Here is an 18014-nt window from a genome sequence, read left to right as displayed (position 1 = left end):
GTTGAAGATAGATCTTTACGGATTTGTGTAGGAATGTTCTCATCAGAAGCATTTAATAGCAGTTTCGCTTTTTCCATATCTTCACTCAGAACACCAGCCAGGAAGGAAACTTGGGACTCCAGTGACTGGATAAAAGATTTAAAAGGAGTTAAACACTCACAAATCAGATCATTACGTACACTTGCACAATCTCATAGTCACAAATGATGACTTTACAAAGACAGTTAATCTGGTAGTTCAATCTAATGTAAACAGTTTGCATCTTGGTCGATTAACTCATTAGCTCCCAAAAACGTATAAATATGTCATATTTTCAATGTTTTAAGTGTCCCGAAGACTTATTTATACGTTTTTTTGTTGTTGTTTTTTTGTTTTGTTTTATGCCAGAGCATAGAGAAGGCTTTGATGCAGTCTCTCTACTGCATAAAATGGTTGAGTGGGAGCAGAGTATAAAAGATCAACCAGGCCATGTTAAAATAGGCTGATTTCCCCACAGTTCTAAGCAGAATTGTGAAAAACGATGAAACTTAGCTATGTTCTATTGCTAATTGCTGCACAGCGGAAACGGATAGGAATATACTTTTTTTTCCCTGATAAAAGAAGAGACTCTAATCTCTCTTTTGGTATGTTCCATATTTTTATAGCAATAGAACATAATATTTCGCGGGCCTTGAAAAATCCAGGAAAACACTTAAGTGAAAATGGTTGGGAGTGAATGAGTTAAGGACACTCCAACATGGTCACAAGGCTCAGGATTGAACCTACAACCTTTGGGTTGGGCCTTTGTATCACCTGAGCCACCTTACTTATTATGTCAGTCAGAACGGTCTAGAATCATTTGCAAATCAACAATTGTTGATTTACTCATATTTGGATCTGTGCAGGATCTACCGAATGTTGTGACTATGTCATATTATTCACTTTCTAACCTGGATTTCATCTATTTGCATCTGTAATTCCTCCATGTTGGTGCTAGTTGGTTCGCCAGTTAAAAGGTCTCTTCTAACATCCTCTAAAACATCAGCATGATCTTGGAGTCTCCCGACACACTCGAGGTAATCCTGGGTAGAGAAGAGCTGGAAGAAAACAGCAGAAATACCCATGAGAAAGGCAAACAGAGAGAAATTGGGTGTCATTTTCACCAAAAAAAAAAAAGGGAATGGTTACCGGATTCTTGATCTCCTCCACATTGTCGGCAGAGAGTGCATTGTCTGGCAGCAATTCATCCTCTGAGCTCTCCTCCTTGATACATTCAAGGGTATGAGTGTCACACCTTAGAGCAAGGCTCTCTATCACTTCCTGGAGCATTGAGAGGTTCTGGCCTGAGGAAACATTTTGAAGTACCTGCAGAAGTTGCAGATGGATAGTTGGAGTGTTTGTCTCACTCGCTATTCCTGGTGGAGATTCAGAGTTCTGTTCATCTTTTGTAGTTAGAGAGTTCTCCTCATCTTGTACAAGTGTAGCTTCAGATGACGCATCTTGTTTTCGAGGTAAGACATCACAGTCTTCTACATCTCTAGTTGATGTATTCAACTCCTCTTCATCATTTATTATGGAAGAATTAGACTCCTGTTGAAATATTTCAGGTGGTACATCGGAGGTTTTATCATCACTTCCACATATTGTATTGGATACTTCTTCAATTTTTCCGGTTAGTTCTGTAGAACCTTCATCATCCTTCATTAGTGAATCATCAGACCCCTGTCCAGAACCCTCCTCATCTTTTCCAGGTGGGGTATGAGAGTCTTCCTCATTTCTTTTAGTTAGAATATGGAACACATCTTCAATATTTCTAGTCAGGGTATCAAAGCCTTCATCTTTTGCACACCCTGCTGTGCTACTGGATTCTTCAATATGCCCAGTTGGCATATCAGAGCCTTCTTCATCTTTTAAAAATGAGACATCTGATCCCTTTTCATTTATTCCAATTGGTGCATCAGACTCCTCTCTATCTTTTTTAGTTTGAGCATCAAATTCTTTTTTAGATGTGGCATGCAACATGTCATTTCTTAGAGTTAGGGCATCAGACTCCTGAAGTTTTTCAGCTGTGTCACGAGACACAGCTTCATCTGTTAGAAATGAGGAATCGGGCCCCTTTTCACATTTTATGGGCATAATAGACTCCACTTCATCTTCTCCGGTTGGAGTAGAATAATTCTTTTGAGTGTTTCCATGTGGGGTATCAGAGCCATCAGTGTTTTTAGAGTCTTGTTCGGTTTTCGCAGTACTAGACTCTTTTTCGATATTTCCAGCTGGCATTACAGGCTCTTCAACCGTTAAAAATGAGACACCTGACTTTTGATTTACTCTAGTAGGGGCATCCAACTCCTCTTCATCTTTTATAGTTTGAGCATCAGGATCTTGTCTAGCTGAGGGATTAGACCAGTTTTTGTTGCCTTCAGTTGGAATACCACACCCTTGAACTTTTTGAGTTATGTCAGGATGTTCCACTATATCTTTTATAATTGAGGCATCAATCTCCTCTCTCTCTTCTCCTATTGGAATAAAGGTTTCCTCATCTCTTCCAGGTGGAGTATCAGAGCTTTCATCTTTTTCAGAGTCTTGTTCATTGCTTCTAGTCAGGGTGCTGAACTCCTGTGTAATGCTTCCAGTTTCATCTTTGAAAAGTGGCACATCACACCCGTCTTCATATATCCCACTTGAGGCAATAGATTCCTTTTTATCTTTGCTACTTTGAGTATCATAGTCCTCGTTGTACCAAAGTTCATCTTTTGCAGTTTGGGTATCACATTCTAGACCTCTTTTAGTTGGGTCATGATGCTCTGCTACAAGTGAGGCACCTAAACTCTTTTCACATTTTACAGATATGATATTGGAATCCTGTTGATCTTTTCCAGTTACAGTAAAATAGTTCTCCTGGTGTTTTCCATGTTGGTTATCTGACCCACTTTCAGTACAATCATCTTCATGTGTTCTGGAAAGAGATGCAGAATCCTCTTCACCTTCTAAAGGTGGCACGTCAGAATCCTTTTGTCTTTTATTTGGGGTATAGGTCTCCTCAAAAATATTTCCAGTCAAGGTATGCGACCCCTCTACATCTTTTCTAGTTGTGGCTTGAGACCACTCTTCATCTTTTACAGGTGGGCCTTTTGGCCCATCTGGACAAGATACAGGTTGGGCATCGGCCTTCTCTTCATCTATTTGTGTTGGAGATACAGAGTTGTCTTTTTGTTTTCCTGAATGTGCGCCAGAGTCATTTTTGTTTCTTCTAGATGAGGAGTCAGACTCCTCTTCTTCTTCAATTTTTACAGTTGTGTTATCAGAGCCCTTTTCATATATTCTGGTCGGATCAACATTGTTGTCTTCATATTTTCCAGATGGGGCATCAAAATTATCTTTATCTCTTATAATTTGGGTATCAATGTTTCCAGTTATATTATCAGACTCCTCTTCATCTTTCATTAGTGAGACTTCAGACCACTTTTCATCTTTTGTTGATTTAGCATCACAATTGTCTTCAACTGTTCTAATTGGGATGTCTAACTTCTCTTTAATGTTTTCAGTTGAGGCATTACAATCCTCTTCTCCCTTTCCAGTTTGTATGTGAGAGTCCTCTTTACCTTTTCTAGTTGGACTAAGAGATACTCTAACCTTTAGAGTTGTGTCATTAGAATCATCTTCATCTTTTATGATTGAGACAGACTCATTTTCATAGTTTACAGGTTGGGCATCAAACGCCGCTATCTCATCTATTTCATCTGGAGATGGGCCATTACAGTCTTCTTCATCCCTTCTTGTTTTGGGATGAGACTTTCCAGTTGGGTCACTACACCGCTCTTCATCTATTACTAGCAAGGAATGAGAGTCATCCTCCTCTTTCCAAGATATGGCAACAGACCACTTTTCACCTTTTACAGGTGGTGAACTAGAACCACATACATTTTTTATACGTGCGACATGAGACTCATCTTCATCTCTTGTACATGGAGAATCAGACTCATCTTCATTTTTCCTAATTGGATCAAAACAGTTGTCTTTTCCATATGGGTCATGAGAATTGTTTGTCACTTTTTTATTAGTTGGGTCGTTTGACCCGTAGTCATCAATCATTAGTGAGTCATCAGAGCCCTCTTCCTCTTTTTCTTGCGGAGTACTGAAGACTTTTTCAATTCTTATAGTTGGGATACTGAACTTGGCTTCATCTTTTTGTGTTGTAGATTTAGACAGCACTTCATTTCTTCCGGTTTTGACATTTGACTCATCAACCACATTTCCAGTTGGTGCATCATATTTATCAATCATTTGATCGTTTCCAGTTAGAAAACAAGGCTGCATGTCATTAGCTTTTCCCTCTTGGTGTCCTGTTTCAATTTTGTTCAAACTTTGTACATCTTTCCCAAATAAATTGATGAGCTCTAACTTCCCTTTTCTACTTAAGTTATCAACTCTCTCGTCATGTTTTAGCAGTGGAGCATCAGAATCTTCATCTCTTCTGGTTGGTATATCAGAGTTCTCTTCAATCATTCCAGCTGGGTCAGGAGTCCCCCCTTCATCTTTTATTAGTGGCGCATCAGAGCATTCGCCATCACTTCTAGGTAGGGTATTGTACTCTTCCTCAATATTTCCAGCGAGGGTATCAAATCCGCTGTCATGTTTTATAAGTGAGGTAGCAGATCCAGTTTCATCTTTTCCATACAGATCAATAGAACCCTCTTCATATTTTTTAGTTTGTGCATCAATGTTTTCTTCATTTTTTACTGTTAGTGCATCAGTCTCCTGTTTTATAGGTGGAGCACAAGACCACTCATCATCATCTCCAGTTGGACCACTAGAGTATGCTATATCTTGTCCATTTGGAGAAAAAAAATTCTCTTCATCTTTTCCAGGTGGGGAATCATAACACTCTTCATCTTTTAGGTTGTCAGACTCCACTTCAACACTTTCAAACGGAGCATAAACATTCTCTTCATGTTTGCTTAGGGTAGACGACTCCTCTTGAACATTTCCAGTTTGGGCATCAGACCAGTCTTCATCTTCGACAGTTTGGGCATTGGACTCCTTGACTCTTTCACTTGAAACATTAGATCCCTCTTCTTCATCTCCAGGTGGTGCACAAGTGTAGTCCACATCTTCCCTATTTGGAGGAAAACAGTTCTCTTCATCATTTATTGGTGGGGCATCATACCACTCTTCATCTCCATTTGGATTGTCAAACTCTACTTCAACATTTCCAATTGTATCATAAGCATTCTCTTCATCTCTACTTTGGATATGAGACTGCAGAATATTTCCAGTTAGGGTGTAAGATGACGTTTCAACTATTTTAATTTGAGCATCAAAGTCCTCTTCATTGTTTGCAGCTGGGGTATCAGTCCTCATTTGATCATTTCTGGTTGGGACATGACAATTATTTTCACCTCTTTGAAGTGTGGCAATGGACTCCTCTATCTCTTTTCTTGATAGGGCACCATATTCATCTTCATCTTTTGCTGTTGGAGAACCAAATTGTCTTTCATGGACTTCTCCATCACATGTTTCATTTTTCTTCAAACTGTTCAAATCTTTCACACAAGCAGCATCACTCTCAAAAGATACACATTTGTCCAATGGTAGTGAACTCTGACTTGTCGTATTCGAAGTACTTTTACTGTCGCTTCCATTAAAGGCTGCATTTATCACTTCCTCATGGTGATTGACATGTGACTTTACAGAGTTTGAAATCAGTAATGGAGAAGTGCTTAGTGACACAATATCAGTTACTACTTGAGTATTTTTATTAAAATCCATTCCAAATTGATCCGGAAGTGTATGATGGCCTTTGTGTTCCACTATGATGTCAGAATTTTGGGTGAAGTCTGATAAAGTGAGTGGGATTGAAAATGATTCGCCCATATTTGCATTCTGTTGACACATCTCTCCCACCCGCACCTCTCTTGATGCATTAGAGTTCTCCTCAGAATCATGTGTCTCCGTTAGTTGTCTTTCTTCTGGATGTATTGAACTGCACGTCAAACCAGTCAGTGTTTGAACATTGGCAGATGCCGGAGAACAATATCCAGCAAAATCTAAATCACAACTTTCATTATTGTGATTTTGTGGTGTAAATGTATCACATTCAACAGATCTATCAGATAATGAGTTGAACTGTTGCAAAACTCTTTCAGTGAGCACATCACGTAGATCGTTGCTGGGTTCATGTTCGAGAGCATGACCACTCTCCAAAGAAAGAAAAATGTGCTTGAGTCTGTTGCCATCTTCTTTTATGACAGTGTTATCTTGTGCATCTAAACCTCTGATTGCATCTCCAGGTGATGCAGAACCGACCACAGCCTCGACGAAAGGGGCAACCTGAAGTGATGATTTACGCATTTCACACTTTGGCACATTCCCAGTTTTGTAGAAATCCTCCTCACTGATTGAGTTAACCTTGCAACATGGATTAGGACCAGTGGAAGACTTCTTGTGACTTTCAAGTGCAATATTGCTGTATGGAGTGAGTGGGCTCGATGAAGCAGCAGTTTCACGGTAATCATCCCGCTTATCAGCCAGCAGGTTATTGACTCCATTAACTGAGTTGGTGACATTAAAGAGTGAAGCCGATTCTTCCAAGTGAAGGACCCACTCTGGAGAATCCTCCCTCAAGGAGGGTGACATCATCAGAGCCTCATGACCACAAACTAATGAAGAGGAATGATGAAGATCACTTATCTCTGATAGATTTCCTCCTGCCTCATCTAATACTAAAACTCTATTGTCATCCTCTATCAGGCAACATTTCCTCTTGGATGGATTGTGTGTTTCTCCTTCGCTCACGTTAATTGAACCAAGATTGTCATCATCTGGGTAAGATTGGCTGCACTTTCTTTCTGAGTAAACAGAATCTAAATCAAATAGTTTATGGGAGGAAAGGGATGGACTAGGCTTCAAAACTGTCTCTTTAGTTGTTTCATGCTGTGTGTCATCCAAAATGGTCTTTTCTTTGAATTGTGTTTCCAACTGAGTATTACTTTGTTTTCCTCCCTCAAACACATTCTCATCTGGATTGTTATTGCTAATCTTTGCTGTATTGCACAATGGTTCAGCAATAAACTCTGCTGAAAGTTGATGGCTGCTTTCCTCTGAAAACACTGATTGAGAGTCAGCATTACATCTGTTCACAAATGTGGGGAATCCATGAAGCTCTTGGGTAGTTGGAATATTATAAACATCCTTAGCATCATCTCTATCCTCAATATATAAACTATCATCAAGTCTTTTGTAGTCTGTGGTTCTTTGAGAGAGCACAGCTGCTTCTGTGCTATCATCCATGTTATCTATTTTTAGGTCATTTGCATATATGTTATCAAATACCCCATCAAATGAGGGAACAAAATGATGGGAAGTGATTGTATCATTTGTTGTGTTTATCTCCATCTCGTCTGCTTTCTCACTTATGAATGGCACCTCATAGTCCACCTGCTCTGAAAGCTCATCTGCAGGGACAGTACAAGGCAGAATATTGTGTTGGGTGCTTTCATAAAATACAGAATCTTCAAGAAAAAACTGGATCATTTTCGTTAATTGCTTGTCGAGAATTAAAACCCTGTGTTGAGACTTTAGATCGATGTAACTGTTTATCTTTAGGTAGGATATAAAGAACTGCTTTGTTTCTGAAGGAGTAAACCCACCTCCAGCAAGGCTACATCCATCTACACGGAATTTTCTACACATGAGCCAAGATGAAAACTTTTCATTAAGGCGATCAACATCGAGAAACTCATCAGGGATTTCGATGGATTTTAAGATGTCTGCGGTGTAAACGTCAATGTAACCATTTTGTACGGCAGAATTGATATCCATGACCTCAGACTTTTCTGGAATGTAAAAAGCTGCTATACTCCCTCTATTGCTAAGCAGCCTGCTGTCAAACACATCAGTGGTGCAATGCTCGTAGTACTCGGATGAGGTGGCATCAAATTGGGATTCATTCGGCCGAGGCAACACAAGGCCTATGAACTGATGCCTGTTCCCAAGCACGATGAGCGTACTGCTAAAACTCATCAAATCACACTGAACCTCTGCATCCACCATTAGTCCATCCCCATCATGTAAAGAGGAAGAATCAACTCCTTGTTTTGCACTTGAATTATGATTTTCTGTTGGGCAGGCAACATTTACCTCAGTGGGATTCAGCATTAATATTCTGTCTACTGTCCTCTCTGGTGTCAGTGATTGACTCCCACTTATGCACTTCAACATCAGCTTATTAACCTGCATTCCTTCTAAATGTGACTCATTTGCAGTCAAAGGGTCCTGCATCATTTTCTGGCAGGTCTTCTGCCTCTGGAGAATGTTAACATAGACAGAAGCTGGAATCAACCCTTCCTGAAAAGCCGTTTTAAGGGTCAATGTATCTCCTGAGTAGGCCACATTCAGTCCATCACCCACTTGCTTGACCTCAATCATCTTCACCACAAGGTCTTCCAACATGGATGCTTCTCTCGGTGCTGATGCAACGTCACAGATGGACACAGAGGTCATATTTGAATCCTTTATGCACTTGTTATCCATGTGGAACTCCTGAAAATGTTTCCCAATTGTAGATTTGTGAGGAGCATCTTCTTTGAGAACAACATCCCAGTCGAGATGAGGTTCAGACTGAGACAGGTCAGGGGTCGGAAGAAGGAAGCCAATTATGTCATTGCTCAGGCCATCCATCGCTTGGGTCCAAATACAATCCGTACTACTGGTGGACTTCATATCCTATGAAAAGGAAGAATACCAGTAATTGGTGAACTGATTATTATGACACTATATTTTCAAAATCAAGGAAAATGTGTACTCACCAGGAGACCAATATGTTAAAGATCACGTGCATGAGTTCAACACTGCATCAGCGTTGCAACAAGAAAGTATCAGGCTGTCAGCATATAGTGAAAGCAATCATGCTTTAACTTTTGGCAGAAAGTGTTTGTTAGTCACATCACACAGTGAACCGTTTGATGAATCAACTCTATTAGCCAGTTGAATGTCAGAAAAGTGACCGAGAAATTGGCACAACTCAGCATGTTTACAGCATACTCAAATGACCTGCTTGCAAATATAATGCATTTTTTTTTCATTTGAAACCACATGTAGTGCAATAGTTAGAGAGGTATAAGTAGGAACGGCTGCTACAAAGAAGAATGACAAGGGTTTATCATGCAGTGAACCATCTGATAGCACTCATTTTGAGGTCTTTACAAAATACAAACACATTCCATTCAATAGAAGAAAAAGCACAACATCCAACCTCATCTCCATGTGCAGGCTGATCAGAACAACGCTGAGAAAGGTCACTGTAAGCCTGGTTGAGGTCCTTCAACTGTTCCTGGGCTTTTTCTCTCTCCTCTTCTGACATTCTGTAAGAAAAAAAAAATCACGCTTTAAAGGCTTATGTTGCACATATACTGTGTTGTACAAGTGTAAATTATGTAACTGCATGACTTACTTTTCACTGTGTTTGCTCAGCATCATTTCTGTGGCCCTAATAGCTTCTGCTATCTGCTCTTTCTTAGTAACCATTTCCTCCACGGAGACCTACAAATAGTCACTTGTCAATAGTTACCTCAACAGAGCATAAACTCAAATCATGTACCATATTTTCACGACTATAAGGCGCACCGTATAATAAGGCGCACCTTCAATGAATGACATAGTAGAAAACTTTTTTCCTTATATAAGGTGCACCGCATTATAAGGCGCACCTTCAATGAATGACATATTTTAAATATTCCAAAGACAATAAATATACTGCAGACTAAACGTAAATTATAACAATGAAGACTCACTAGGAAAGTAATGGGTTTAAAAGTAAAACGTTCGTGTTTAAAACCTGTAGAATTAAAATAGTTTCTTTATAATGCATCAAGAATGTAAGATTTTTTTTCAATGATATATCGTGTTTTTACGAATGTGCACTATCACGCAGGCATATAAAGGTATTTTGTTCTAGTGGGGTTGACGTAGTTAGCGATCCAAGATGGCGGGATCTTCTGCGCATGCGCGTCACCGATCGTGCAGGGTGACCGATAGCGTCTTGACAGCGAGACCTGTTGTGGCTCAATATTGATCCATATATAAGGCGCACTGGATTATAAGGGGCATGGTCAGCTTTTGAAAAAATTGAAGGCTCTTAGGTGCGCCTTATTGTCGTGAAAATACGGTAAGTATTTTAGACATATTTGTTTAGTAAAATACACTCACAGGCCACAATATTGTGTACACCTTCACAATCTAATGAAATCTAACACAATCAATAAATGATGTTACAAAGAAGGATATTTCTCAGTTAAATCCCAATTGATATTCATTTTTTTTGTTGTGAACTCTTTTCAGTGTACTTAATATTTTGGCCAGTCAGTGTAGATCCATCATTTATTGTGGTTATGAGTATAATATAAACATTTGTACAAAATAATAGATACAACACAATAGTGAAATGTAATAGTAAACAGCCTATGAAAAATATTGTGTTCACTAAATTTAAAGAATAGAACACAATAGAAAAGATTAGAATAGAACAATGTGCCTGAAATTGTTTCTTTTGTGAATTAATAGAGCAATATCATATCTGCTCATTTGTCTTTCTGTCCTCTAAATACAATAATTAATTACCACATTTTTCTACAGAATACAAATAGATTTGTGACAAACTGGTATACTACATTGTAACATACCAACGAATATTAATGTGAAAAAAATTATGCAATTTAATGCAATGCAATATGTAAAGTATGTGAACACTGGAATTGGTCTTATTTAATTTAAAGTATTGGTATTTCTGAGTGAAATACTGAAAGTAATTGCATGCTTGATTTTACAAATAGGCTTTCATTTTATCTGTATAGTGAATGAACTCAAGTCGGTCTGGTCTGAAACATGGGTGCTTGTGCAACAGTAAAGGGTGGTTGTATCAGACTGACCGCTTGATTTGATGAACAACACATCCGTTTACAGTGTAAAATACATTGAATCAGCAGATCAGAAAGAAGTGCTTTTATTACAAAATCAAATGAGACAATGTCTTATAGGATATAAACAAAAACCCTCAAAGCAAATATTGTTTTTATCAAGTAAAGTTAACAACAAACCAAATACATACAGTATTATTATTACCTGAGAGTTATTTGAAGCATCTGTGTTGGCATTACTATCTTTCAAAGTATTTCCCTCATTGCTCGCATTCTGTTTCACATTAGACATCCAACCTAATAGTTTGCTAACTTTATCACCATGCTCTCGCTTCTCTTCATCCACTGATCTCTGGAATTAGAACAGGTGGGGGTATGAGAATATCAATAACTTGCAAAGAAACTGTCAAATGCCAGACGGGAGAAAAATGATGATATGATAATTTCATGCTTCAGTCGGTACAAAAGGGGAGGCAAGTTGAAAGATTATTCCAATTATGCAATAATACAATTCACTAGTAAAAACTCAAAAAAGCTCTAATGATGGGTCTCTGCAAAGAAATGAACAACATAAAATGGAGGCAAGCACAAAAATTCCATGTTGAAGAAATGTTATTTAAGCACACAACATAATATAGCTACACGCTAAGCCAAAAATAAATCCTATTTCCAGCACTTTCCCAAGATTTTATTTCCACTTTCTGTAAGGTAAAGTTGAAAAGGCTCCAAAACCTTGAGCTTGGGCAGCCTCCAGTAATCTCAAACCAGTGTGGCAATCATAAACACTTCTTTCAAGAGCTTCTTTGTATGTGATTCGTCTCTTGGTCTTTGGACAAGTGAGACTTTTGATGTGGGATTTTTCGTCTTTGACAGCTGAGACCGTGGCTTTGTCAACCAGGCCCCTCTGAATGACTTCCTCCAGTGAGACTCGGTCATGAGTGTCAGGGTTTATCAATCCACCAGTCAGCAGCTGGAACTCTATACAGCGAGAGCCGACATCCTTGGGTAAAAGATTTTCCTGGACTGCCTGAGTGATCGACACAGACTTTGCAGTCTTAGGGTGAGTGATGCCATTGAATGCCTGCTCACATTGCTGTAGTTTCTGAGCCAACTTGTCATTTAAAAGACCTTTGCTCATTGCATCACTGACTGTAAGTTTCTCTCCGGAGGAGGGGTCACAAATACCTCCGGTGCAGGCCTGGGCCTCCAGCAATCTCAAGGTAGTCGTCCCGTCAGTAAAACCTTGTTGAAATCCCTCAAGAACAGACAGCCTCTTCTTCTGGGTGAGGTCCCAAAGACCAGCAATGGGGCTGTTTACATCCTCCACAACAACCATTCTTGAAAATATGATGTCGGCAATCTCGTAGATACTAAGAAGGCTATCCCTGTACCGTTCTAGCTCAGACGCTTCAAGGAACCTCTGACTGAGAGCAGACTCAAGACAAAGCTTTCTGCCATTTTTGACATCGGTGATGATATGACGCAAACCTCCACTGGCGTCATCTACAGACGTCTCGTGCCATTCACTCTCCTGCTGTGACAAAAATAGATAGGTCTGCTTGTCGATGTGTTTCTTCTTGAATGCTTCATACGCAGACATCTCAATACCACGACTGCTGCTGACAACAGACACCCGGTGTGAACTTGTGGGAGAGCTACTTGTAAGATGCCGGTCACCAAGCGGAAGCAGAAGAACGCCACCGTCAATGTCATAAAGACATGCCTTTAGTATGTCACAATAGTATGCTTTCTGTCCGGTATCAGGGTTGTGAAAACCTTTGGGATTGCGGACAGGATCATACAGAATTTGAAGAGTCTCCTTGTTGAGAAAGCCATGATCAAGAGCAATGCTAGGGGGCATTCTGAAACCACCCTCTGGGTTAATCACGCCACCGGTGGCTATCTGTACTTCAAGGATCTTCTTGCCTTTGTATCGCTCAAGAATACTCTCCTCCATCGCCTGGAACACAGACAGCCTTTTGCCAGCGTGGATATAGCCACTAAAAGCTTTCTCAGCCTCCATCAGTTTGTCTTTTAAGTCTGATTCAAAAATTCCTCTCTCAAGAGCCTCATCTAGTGAGTATATCTGGCCCGTGGTCAGATCAGTGATGCTTCCTGTCGCTGCCTGAGATTGCAGAAATTCCATAGCATACACTTTTGCTAAGAAACCTTTCTCAGCTGCCTCTAAGAAGGAAGCCTTCTTCTTACTTGACTCCACATAAACTCCGGCAATGGCAGTTGGTTTGCCGACATAGGGCACAATTGATGCGTGCACCTTGTCCATTGTGATAAGTCCCATCTCTAATTTACGGAAAATCTCTTCATCCAAGATCTTATATCTGATTAGGTTTTGAATAATTGTGCTTCTTTTGAGGTCAGTGAGAGTCATTGTAGTTGTATTCCACAAGCTGAGACGGTCTCGACTTTCTGGAGCATTTTTCACGGGCGGATCTCTTGATTCAAGAGGATCTGTGAGATGATAAGTTGTTGTCGTAAAGATGCTGTGTTTTTCTGTCTGGTACTCTCTGGGTTCACATAGGGCCATGTACCCCTGCAATTTTGGGTTCAACCCTGAGTAAATCTGATGCATTTCAGTCGTATATTCTTTTTGGGGGAATGTGAGATTTTGATAAATTGAACTTGTTAAAGTTGTCTGACTAGGGATGACTTTCATTTCATCTTGTTCAAAATCTATAAGAATGTCTTCTTTCTGCAATGTTGGCATCTGTGGATTGGAAATTAGAAGACCCTGTTAGAAAGAACTACGAAAGAAGAAAAGAATTTAAAGAGGTATATTGATTGTTGTCTGTGTGACTGACTCAAAGACCTCATCCCATACCTCTGACGAGCTTTTCATGAGTCGAATCGCCTCCTCCTTGCTGCATTGTGGCTCTTTCAGCATGGTTGTCTTCAGGAGAGCAGTCTCAGAGTTGCCCTTGGTGACTTCCTGGTTCCTAAACATCTGGTTGTCCTTCTGCGTTGTGAGCCCTGGAATAGTTGGAACCTCTCTGTTGTTCCACTCGATTTGTCCAGGATGAGGGCTCATTTCCTTTGCCGTCACTTTAGCATTGGCATCTCTTAGGAGCTGTGTTGAACGCTCCTTGCTTTGCGAAGCATTTACCTTTGAGTATAGCGTACATTTGTCCTCTTCAAGTTTAAGAATTTGTAATCTTGCCTTTGGTAAATCTTGGTCATGCGTATGTTTCTCTTGCTCCAATTTGTCAATTTTACTCTCCATTTGCTGCTTTGATTCAGATGTATTTTGAGGCGCTGATTTCAATACTTGAATCTCTTCTTTGAGATATTCGGTGAGCATCTCTTCTAATTTTGCATCATGCGAACGCTTTTGCGACATGTCTTGCTCACTTGTGATTTCTGACTGTGCTAACATGACTTTCTTTTCCATTTCCTTCTGCACTAACATCAGATGCCTTTCATAACCCTGCCTCTGAAGTTCCAACTTAGTCTTCAATTCCTCAAGCATTCTCTTGCACTTGCCAACTTGTTCCTCCATCAGCTGTGTCCTCAGCCTGAGCAGAGAATTCTCTTTTTGCATTCTTTCAGCTTCTGCATTGTTAAACTGCAGCTTTTCCTTCAACAGTTTGGTTTCAGATTCCAATGAGACAACTTTCCCTAAAGCATCAGTTTTCTCTTTGTTAAGGATCAAATTTTCGTGTTGGAGATTTGATTGGGATTGTAAGTTAGACATTCCTGCTGTCACTGTTGTTTTAGTTTTTTGAAGCTCACATTCAAGCTGCATTATTTTAGATTCTTTGTTTTTTCTTTCTTGGCTCTCTTTAGCTAATTGGTCTTTTACTTTCTGCAGAGAAGAGCTCAACTCTGAAACTTTAGCATTCAAGTTTTCTAAATTTTTCTCTGCAGCTTTTTTCTCCATCTTAAGACCAAGTATCTCCTGATTTAAATTCTCTGTCATTTTGTCTGTGCTCTTTGTTTGTGCCTTAACATTGTGCTCATATTTAAATAGTTCATCTTCTAATGCTTTCACTTTGCTGAGATGTTTGTTAATCACGGAAGATCCTTTCTGAATTTCTTCATTTTTATTTGTCAACATTGTCTTCAAATCGTTAATCTCAGCACTTTGCATGTGGACCTTCCGCTCTGCTATCTCCTTCTCAGCTAACGCAGACTTAAGGTCAGATTTCAGCGTTGTTATTTCTCTCTGGTAGTTTATGACGCTGCAGTTGAGTTCTGTTAAGGTCTTCACATGCTCACTATGATCCTGTAACTTTACTTGAAGCTCATGTGTGTTCTGGGATTTTGTATTGAGCTCCCCCTCAATAATTTTGACCTGTGATTTAGCCGCTTCTATCTGAGACTTGAGAATTTCAATTTGTTGATCTTTTCTGTTTACCTCCATCATCGCCTGATCGTGTTTCTCCCTTGCATTCTTCAAACTCTTTTCCAAGTCAGCATTAACCTGCTTTGACTCATTTGCTTTTTTCTGCAACTGAGAAGTCACAAATTCACAATTTTGAATTCCTGCCTCCAGACTTTTACATTTGAACAGGCATTCCTGCTCAGATCTCCTCATTACTGCAACTTCCTCTTTGGCCTCCTGAAGCTGCTCTTTCAAACTCTGACTTTCACTCTTCAGAGACTTCATCTTTTGCTCTAAATAGGACTTGTCTTTTTCCAGTGACTCAGTATGGAGCTGAAGAGCTTTCAGATCACTGTCGGATGACATGTTTACTCTTCCAAGCTCAGTGCATTTAAACTTCAGTTGATTTATTTCCACCTGCTTCGAAGCTAGTTGTTCCTCTAAACTGCTAATCTTTTGAATATTATCCTGATCCAAGGAACTCCTTCTGTGAATTTCTCCTTGAGTAATCTTCAGCTGCTCTTTGAGACCTTCAACTTCTGTATTTTGGAAGAAAGCATTTTGCTCCAGTGAGGATTTTGCCCTGTGAAGAGATCTGACTTCCTCCTGTAGTTCAGAGATTGTTCTCTGCAAGGTTTCTGTCTCCTGGTGAAGATCTTCTAATTTCTGTCTCAGGCTGAACCTTTCTGCCTCTATATCCAGCTGAAGCTTCTTGAGTCGATTATCTCTATCATCCAACAGCTTTTTATAACTTTGAGCTTTCTCCTCAGACATTTCTGCTCGTTTCTGGGCCAAGACTAACTCATCAGATTTCTGTAGTAAATCCTCTTTTAATCTTTGATATTCTCTCAGTATATTTGATCGGGACTCACTGGAATGACTGTCTATTGGTAAAAACAGCTGCGCTTGGACTTCACTTTGAAGATGTTCCTTTTTTATTTCCTCCACTATAATTTTTCTCTGAAATGTGGGGCTTTGGTTCATTAGAACTTGGTTTTCATTGACAAGGTCCTCCAGTTTCCTCTGAGCGTTGGACCACTTGGCCTCTGCCTGCTCAATTAACAGTTTGGAATGACTTAGTTCCTGCTCACCAGCAACTTTTTCAGCCATTACTCTCTCCAATTTGGCCTGACTTTGTCGAACGTCATGCTCAAGCTGCGATTTCTGAAACGTTAGATCGTCATTCATCCGCTGTTGTGTTTTTAGTTCTCCTTCAAACCTAAGCAACTGTGCTTGTCTTTCAACCAGCAAGGCCTCTTGTTCACGCACCATCAGATTAAGTTGGTTAAGTTTTATATCCCCTGCAGATTTTTGGAGCTCCATGCTCTCTGTCCTTTTTGCATTCTCTGCTCTCTCAAAAGCCATTTTGTTCTAAAATGCAAAAAATTCAGTTATCCATCATGGTACATAGGATATACAATAACATTGACTTTTTCCCTGTTTACCAGAGTGCGGAAGCAAGCTTAAGCAAGAACCAGGAATTCCATCATGACAACCAATTATTTCTGATCATGCACCACAGATATCATCTAACATTCTCTAAGGAACTTTTATTCTCCCATAAGGCCAAATGTAAAGATCCCTAAACACCAGCTCCTTCCAAAAAATAGTCACCAGCACTACAACAATGCATAACCATGTTACTAATACATAGTAACATGACAGCCTTTGTATTAGCTAATAACATAATAAAACCTCGGAAAAAGAGCAAGGGAGAAAGCTAAAACAAAACAAAAAAACACACATTTTAAGCAAGAGCAGTTTGAAAATATTAAAATGACACCATAAGTACATGCAAATATGAGAAAGGCATGACAACATTCAGACCAGTGTAAAAGTCTCTTCTTCTGTAATGTAGGAGTCAAAAAATGTGACAATCTCACCTCTTCGTCTTCTGCTCTCTTCAGGGTTTCACTTGCAAACTTTACATACTGTGTCATGAGGGTCACAAGAGCTGTGTAGCGGGTGCGAAGATCCATAAACTGGTTACAAAAACAAAAAAAGACGGATTGTTGTTAAATAAAATTTAATATGTATTTATATGTGTTTATAAAAAAGAAAGACCATTAAGTGGTTACCTCCTGCTGGATGGCATCAGAAGAGCTTTGCATCTTGCGTTTCTTGAGGGGAGATTTGTGTTGGGAATCAACCATCGCTCTGAAGGTCATCAGCTGGAGCTCATAATCCTAAAAAAAAGAGGTTTACGTGTAAAGCCGCAAGATTCTATCCTTAATTGCCATGTTGGACAAAATGTTGTGCAGTGGGGTAAAATGGTGGAACTATGAGTTTAAAAATAATGAATTACCTTTACGGCGGATGAGCACTGTTCTGAGTACTTCTGACATTCGTCAATTTGGCTCTGCTTTTGTTCAATTTCAGCAACAAGAACCTGTAAAGCAGAGTTATATATATATATATATATATATATATATATATATATATATATATATATATATATATATATATATATATATATATATATATATATATATATATATATATATATATATATAGTGTCATACCTTGTGTTTGTTCAACACTTCAGCGAGAGCCTTGCTATCTTCTGTCTTATTTTCTTGAGCCTTAATCTGTTCTGCCTCAGCTTCTCGAACCCATTCATCAAGACTACTGTAAGAGTCTTTGTAAAGCTTCAGGGATTTGCTATTACCTTCCAGGTCCCTCAGCCTGAAAAAAAAAAAGATTGAAAACCTTAATGAGAACTCCATGAAAAGAAAGTCCATTGTTTTTGAAATAATTGATTTTTATGCCCTTTAACGCTAAAC

At 39.4% G+C, this 18014-nt stretch overlaps 2 protein-coding genes across 17 annotated transcripts in view; both read right to left on the bottom strand.

Annotated features, from left to right (window-relative positions):
* The window catches only part of dst (dystonin), a 120762-nt gene that overhangs the window by 59534 nt on the left and 43214 nt on the right, over positions 1–18014 (bottom strand). For all 16 annotated transcript variants that reach the window (XM_077495468.1, XM_077495472.1, XM_077495469.1 and 13 more), the window contains 7 exons: positions 17754–17916; positions 17537–17620; positions 17310–17417; positions 17115–17213; positions 11098–11244; positions 9431–9519; positions 9233–9341 (listed from right to left, as the gene is read on the bottom strand). In XM_077495468.1, the coding sequence (XP_077351594.1) occupies positions 9233–9341; positions 9431–9519; positions 11098–11244; positions 17115–17213; positions 17310–17417; positions 17537–17620; positions 17754–17916 (799 nt within the window). The remainder of the gene's footprint in view (positions 1–9232; positions 9342–9430; positions 9520–11097; positions 11245–17114; positions 17214–17309; positions 17418–17536; positions 17621–17753; positions 17917–18014) is intronic.
* On the bottom strand, positions 11251–14487 carry LOC144001284 (uncharacterized). The gene is made up of 2 exons (XM_077495485.1): positions 13732–14487; positions 11251–13617 (listed from the first exon to the last, which is right to left on the bottom strand). The coding sequence occupies exons 1-2, from the start codon at positions 14446–14448 to the stop codon at positions 11581–11583; spliced, it is 2754 nt and encodes a 917-aa protein (XP_077351611.1). The 5' UTR covers positions 14449–14487; the 3' UTR covers positions 11251–11580.

This window comes from Festucalex cinctus, chromosome 14 (assembly GCF_051991245.1).
Source record: "Festucalex cinctus isolate MCC-2025b chromosome 14, RoL_Fcin_1.0, whole genome shotgun sequence".
Classification (NCBI taxonomy): domain Eukaryota; kingdom Metazoa; phylum Chordata; class Actinopteri; order Syngnathiformes; family Syngnathidae; genus Festucalex; species Festucalex cinctus.
This window is presented reverse-complemented; position numbering and strand designations above follow the sequence as displayed.